General features: G+C 28.4%; 1 protein-coding gene across 2 annotated transcripts in view; it reads right to left on the bottom strand.

Moving 5' to 3' along the window:
• LOC105837425 overlaps positions 1–3,593 on the bottom strand; it is an 88,001-nt gene extending 84,408 nt beyond the window's left edge. Inside the window, exons 1-2 of one of the 2 annotated variants that reach the window (XM_036292962.1) lie at positions 3,350–3,593; positions 2,607–2,783 (exon numbers count right to left, since the gene is read on the bottom strand). In XM_036292962.1, the coding sequence (XP_036148855.1) occupies positions 2,607–2,700 (94 nt within the window). In that variant the 5' untranslated portion in view covers positions 2,701–2,783; positions 3,350–3,593. The remainder of the gene's footprint in view (positions 1–2,606; positions 2,784–3,349) is intronic. The other variant, XM_036292961.1, reaches the window with a different exon arrangement.
• Positions 3,594–7,258: the final 3,665 nt, after the last annotated feature.

The raw sequence follows: 7,258 nt of genomic DNA on the forward strand, positions 1-7,258 counted from the left end.
GGGGGGTATCCTGAGTAGAATTGCGCAAAAGTACGATGCGTACTTTGTTGAGAAATAATTATGTCAGTTAAGCGGTAATTTATCATCAACAAAGTACACACCGTACTTTTGCGCACTTCTATCCAGGGGCACCCCTACCGATGGAGTGGGTGCGGGAGGGAAAGAAACAAGTGTTCCCTTTGCACCCGTGTGTGTGTGTGAGTGTGTCGATTGTTTATGTATATCGGACGACGCGTTAGTCCGTTTATGACCTTGATATTTTGTCATTGGAAGGAAGCTCTCTTTTGTTAAAGATTACCCTAAAGGTTTGTAAATTTTATTGTAAATTGTATACTATTTATATTTTGAGTTAAAATTTTGCGAATGTAATGAAAAATCATGATTTGATTTTTAACGCATGCCCATATTATGACCATAGAGCATACTCATGTTGCTGTACTTCTTTTTTGTTTCTAAGTTTTTTTGTACTTCCTCCGATAAAAAATTGTTATTTATATTACTTTTTAACCATAAGAAGTTATTACAAATAAATTTCAGCCCATTTGGTGGTGGAGTTCGTGGTTCGGAATAATTACTTAAATAAATATTGAATGAATAAATGAATAAATGAATACTGCTATAATGATTGTATAAAATATTAATTTTCAAAAAATCTTGTAACCCATAGTTTGAATTTTATAGAAAAGATAATTGCGGAAAAATTTGTTGTTAACAAATGTAAATTCTATGTACATATTAATTAAACTTTTTCAATTTACTCTAATTTTAAATTAACGGCAAGTTGGAGACGAAATTCTCAAATATTGTAGCTTTCCTCATAATAATCCACTTAGTATTTCAACACCATAATAAGCTTATATTCGTTTATTTCAAATTAATGGTTATGTATCCGAGAACAGTCCACAAATATTGCAATGTCTGAAATAATTATCTTCCGCTCAATGCGCAAGCAAAATGCAATAAACATTTTCTGAGTTACTTAGATATGTTTCTGTTAAGGTTATGCGAATATTTCATTCAATGAGCACTCCGTTTTTATGAAAACGTAATCGTGATTAAAGAATAATAAGATGCAACTGCTATGGAGTTTGCATTTGTCTTACATTTGCCTTGATCACGCTGTTTTGTAAGTGTATTACGAAAAAGCAGAATATGATTTGTAGGAACTGATGTTTTGGTTGTTGATTAATTTCGCAATGTCACACACACACACACACAAACTTTGAAATAAAATTAAGTGACAAAAAACTCAATATATTACTGTGATCAAAAACGAACAGCGCCCCGGACGAGATTAAATGTTTTTAGAACCAATCGAGATTTGACGCATTTGAGGCACAAAACATCTTTTAAAATGGTTAGGGTTGATCCAAATGCCCGCAGCATCAGCAAGATCTCTAATTGTCAATCGACGATTTTCGAGTACCAAATCTTTGATTTCCTTGATGTGGCTTTCATTGGTAGATGTTAATGATCGTCCGGGGCGCTGTTCGTCTTGAACTCGTTCTCGGCCTTCTTTCAAGTCTTTGTACCACTTGTAAACATTTTTTTGCGACATAGCCTTATCACCAAAGGCTTCTGCAACATCTTCAACGTTTCCGCGGCAGAATATTCATTCCGCAAACAAAATTTAATGCAAATTCTTTGCTCAACAAAATCAGACATAGTAAAAATCGAAAAACTCAATTTTGTATGTTTACAAAAACACGTGTAGCTTTGCAGCAATTGAATATATTGACATGAAACTCTGCATAGATGTCAAAAACAGTACTACCAACCCACAAAAAAAATAATTTCATGATTTTATAATACCCGCGAAGTTTAAATGAAAAATTCACCTTATTTTTTTATCACAGTAGAATATACTTATAATTGATTTGATTGTTGACTAACAGGCCAAGTTTAAAAAAGTAATTTCAAAGTTATTTTGAAGGGATTAATTCTAAAGTGTGCACTATAATCATTTATATAAAAACGCCATAATAATGGTAAATGTAAACATTAGTGTAAAAGGATGAATACGTTGATATTTTGGGTAAACAAAATACATCAGTAAATCTGTTTAATAAACAGAGGTACATCATTTTAGTCATTTAACTAATTTAATTTTAAATATAATTTTGAAGAACTGAGTTGACTACCTATTAAGTGAGAAAGAAAAAAGTCAGTTTTAATAATTATTTATTACAAAGGTAAATCTTTACGTTAAAGATATAATTGAAATGAATAATAACAATCTTTATTGTTATAAAAATAAATATTAAAACCATTAATTAAAAGAATGAACGCTATACATCATTTTTAAAATTAATTTTGTTTACCAAATAAAATATTCTTAAATATTTTGCAATTATGTTTTACATTATTTATACTTCATGATGATAGTAATGGCAACACAATTTTTTATTTAAATGTTTTATACATTTTATGTTATAATTTTGCTATATGTATATACAGAAAACATGCTATATTTGTATAAAACGTTCTTGTAATTTCTGACTATAATTTATACCAATTAAAAATTTACTAATTAATAATTTATACTAATTAAAAGAAATTGAAAAGCAAAACTCCAATAAAAAACAGAAGTATTGTATTGTACCTACCGGCCGCATATCCGGTGGAGCAGAAGATTGACATGATGATACAAATTTGCAGAAAAATTTTTAAAGTACGAGGTTTTCTCAAAGTCAACGCCATGTGATATTTTCAGCTGATACTTCTCTATATAAACGATCGAGTAAATACGTTCCGGAAACGTAGCCCGAGGTTATTTGCCGCGCCTGCAAGTTAGTTTCAATTTATTTTTCTTAAAAATATTTTACTTTTTATACAAGTTAAAACAAAATTCTATACAAAATTTTTAAAAGAAACTTTTTTTAGTTTTATTTAGAGAAATTACTTTTCAGTTTTTATGATGTTAATTTAAGAGAAAATTTTTGAAAAACTGGCTATTTTATTTTCTAAAGAAAATTAATTTCATATATCGATTGCATGCACACAAAATTAACTATAATTATACAATAATAAAAATTATTTGTGTGCAATCAAGACACATGTTTAGTAATTCGTTGAGTTATATATATTATTTATTTTCAAAATTCTTTACTACTTTTTAATAAATAAAACAAAAGTGTTTTTTAAAAATGCAAATTACTTTACAAAAACTTAGACAAAAGTTTAGTTAAAAATTTTTAAGTAAAATATTTTCAAGTTGAAATATATTTTTTAATTTCATATTTGCTGCGTTTAGATTTTTAGTCCTTGAAAAATTTCCAAGTAAATTAAAGATAATGACACAAAGAAATAAATAAAATGTTATATCTTATTTTAGAGATATTGTACTAACTGTAGATTTTATTTGATCGGCGATTTTCAACTTTCAAGAACTTCTTCTTTTTTCCATACACTCAAAAAATAGACGTACGTATGTCACTTCTGTTCACCCTTGCAAAAACGAGCGAAACATGCTATGGACGCGTTCTACATGCGTTCAACAAATTTGATAATTCTAGCTCTGCTCACGAAAGAAGGGTCGATTTCGATCAAAGAGATCGGCGGCTGAAACTCAAAGCTGGGTGTCGCGGCCACGGCTTTTATATACGGGTAGTGCATGGTGGGGTGGCCGAGCAAACGCCTCGATGCGCACCTGCGTTCGTGACGACGAACTTTGGTGCGAGTGAACGAAAACAATCATCGTGGGTGGGATTTAATTGGAAATTTACCATAACACTCGGATTTTCATGTTAGCCTCGGCTAGATATCGAAGGTGCGTTTAATCCGAATAAACTAAACATTATTTAAAGATAAATTGTCTCCAGTATATAATTATTTCAACAACATTTAAAAAATTCTAGAAGTAAAAAGTTTTCATATTTAGGGGGTTACTGTATCAGTCACTAAATTAGTAAATATCTATTTGAAAAAAATATAAATTTATTAAAACTTTAAATCAATGCATACTGGAAATTAATTAACATTCTATATTTAATTTACACATACATATTATATTTGAATATTAAATATTATTTTTTTACTTGGAAATGTAGTCAAACATATTAAAATAAGTTAAAGGAAATTATTAATTACTTCAATCCCGATATCTTTTTATTGATACATAAAAGTAATAGTAAATACCAATTAAAAGCTGATTAATATATTCATTTTGATTTCAATCACAAAAGCACATCTTTTACATTACCTTCTTTGAACAGTAACAGAAAGAAAAAAAAATCTTTAAAAATTGGAAAAAGTTCTTCAATAGCATTTTATTATTTATATTTCATAACATAAAGTATAACATTTCCTCAACTATTCCTTTTTTCATAATTGCTTCTTAATAGTTTTGTGTATAGAATAACGAGATAAATCAAAAAGTTAATATAAAGGAACCACATAATTGTTTTAAAAAGAATTGGATAATTTTTTATAAAACATTGGAATAAAATACTCTTTTTCAAAAAGACATCCAGTGCGTGTGCGCGGGCGCGGGCGCGCGTATGTGTATGTATGTGTGTATACTGTTTTCCTCTTATTAGACGTTTATTTTATTTGCGTGTAAAATGAATGAGAGTAGACATGCAAAATTTAAGATTTAGTGTAAATAGTAAAAACAAGTGCATCTACAACAATGTATCTTATTCATGTTCGTTGGCCTAGTATAAAGAGTGCACGTTATAAACAGCATGCATTTAGAAATTTGATACGCGAGAAAAATGTTGAGAGAAAATTTTTATACTCATAACTCTTCGTGATCGTTTCTCATAAATAAAGAAAAAAGATGACACGAATAAAGTAATTAAATAAAGGAAAAAGATGACACGAATATAATTAAATTCGTTATGTTTTTTTAAATTTTGCGACAAAAAATTTTGCAATTAGTTAAAATATACTTTAGCAGATACGACGAATGATTGCTGATGACGTGCAAATTTCAGTAATTATATATGATGAGACAACTGCTTTTTGTTTTTATTTCTCAATGATTACGTTACAATTCGTAACTACGAATTGTAACGTAATCATATATTTAAGTATTTTCAAGTTATTTAGCGCTTCTTTAATACATACGTTAGTTTTCATACACTGAAAAAAAATACTTGTTAAAACAAAACAAATGTATTTTTTAAATGTATTTCTTTTAAAAAAATTATTTGCTAGATTTAAGAAAACATTTACACATACAGAGAAATATTTATTAATAATATAAATATAACTTTTTTATAAGTTTTTTAATTTTAAAAAAGATCTTTAATTTAAAATGTTGTACACTGTAAAGAAATGGTAAAATTACAGTAGGTCTATTATAGTAGACAATTTTGAAACCTCTATAATAGATGTAAAGATCATCATAATAAATGCAAATTTTCGCGTGTTTATAATTTTGTAATAAATTTATTTAAAATATATACAAAAGTTGAAAAAACAAATTAAGAAATTATTATAAAATTTATATACAAAATGATAAATACGCCAAAATTTACACTTACAGTAGATACGCAAATAAAGGCACCAGGTTAAAAAACCCAAATATGCATAAATCAAGAATATTTTGTTGAGTGCGTACTGAGGACTTTTCAGTAAATTAAATACTTTCTTATATTCGACATTTAACTGTAATTGTAAAATATATTTTAGCAAGCATATTTTTTTGATTTAACATTTTTTTAATCAACAAACTGTATTAAATTATTTTGAATAAATATTTAATTAAGAATATGTAAATAAATTAGTTTTTTATCAAGTAACATTTTTTTAATTTCCATAAGTAATTTTTTAAATGTATGGAATATATGTGTGTCTAGTGTCTACATTTCATTCCTTTTAAAATAAAGTGATTTTTATAAAAAATTGAAAAACTTATAAGAAGTAAGCTATACATTTTATTATTATTGGGGTGATATTTCTAACTTCCAGTTTCAATCAAAAATAGATACAAATCCAACGTTTGGTTTCATAAACATATATTGTGTTATACATGATACTTTTATTATGATACCTGTTATATATGTGTATATAATACATATACACATATATAACAGGTATCATAATAAAAGTATCATGTTACACACACACACACACACACACACACACACACGCACGCACACACACACACACACACACACACACACACACATGTGAGGCGTTCTTTGTGAAAACACCTTCCCCCCTGCACATTTTATTTTTTGAGGTAAATAAATGTTCAAGTGCTGAAAATTTTTGTTAATCCTTCTACTTTTGAATACCGTGTGGCAAATTTGGAAATGCAAAATGGCGGACCCAAAATGGCGGCCAAAACAAAAAAAGAAGCCATTATTTATAATATATTATAAAATAACATTTGCACATTATTGGACCCTGGAAAGGGCCGATTCAGATGTGTCCTGATTTTAAACAGTGTTGTTAACCCTTAAAATATACTTTGGGTTAAAATAACCTAAAAAGAAAAAGCAACCGCAAAAATCGCCCGTTTCGTGGACATCGAGTTTTGATACGATTTTGGTGGTAAACGATTATATATCATCAAACATTCATCCTCTAAAAATTGTGAATTGAATATTTATTGTTGAGATGTGAAGGGTTAAAGTTGATATTATTCGCGAATAAAGGTTACGCCATTTTACACGTTCAACATAAGAAACTTTAAGTTTAATAAAAAAATCACAGAATACTATTTTTGTTAACAATTCTAAGCTACCACTACTAAAATTATTAGAAAAATCATAGTAAATACTGCAGCATTTCAGAAATTGGGGTAGTACCTATATTTAAAATATTATTATAAGGTTATGGGACTTATAAAATATAAAGCAAGATAAAACCGAGTTGACATAAGATAACGTTAATAAAATACTTCCGTACATATACTTGTTTAGAGACCGCAGAGATAGATATCTGACATTAGCTAAAAAACATTTTCTTAAAAATCGCAAGTTGACCTCTAAATGACATTCACAATTTTGACTTAAACGTCGAGGTCATTAGTCAATTCTAACAGATAAACAAATCTTATCTGAAACATTTTTTATATGAGAAATAACCTCGAGGTTTTTTGTGTTGAACGGATAAAATGGCATACCCTTCATTGGTGTATAGTGACCAATTTCACCCCTCATATCTCAGTAATAAAAGATATGCTCAACCTGAAATTTTCAAAGGATGGATGTTCCATGATGTACAATTATTTACCGCCAAAATCGACTCAAACTTCGATGTCCACGAAACGAGCGATTTTAGGCCTGTTTTGCGGTCGCTCTTT

This window comes from Monomorium pharaonis, chromosome 10 (genome assembly GCF_013373865.1).
Source record: "Monomorium pharaonis isolate MP-MQ-018 chromosome 10, ASM1337386v2, whole genome shotgun sequence".
Taxonomy (NCBI): domain Eukaryota; kingdom Metazoa; phylum Arthropoda; class Insecta; order Hymenoptera; family Formicidae; genus Monomorium; species Monomorium pharaonis.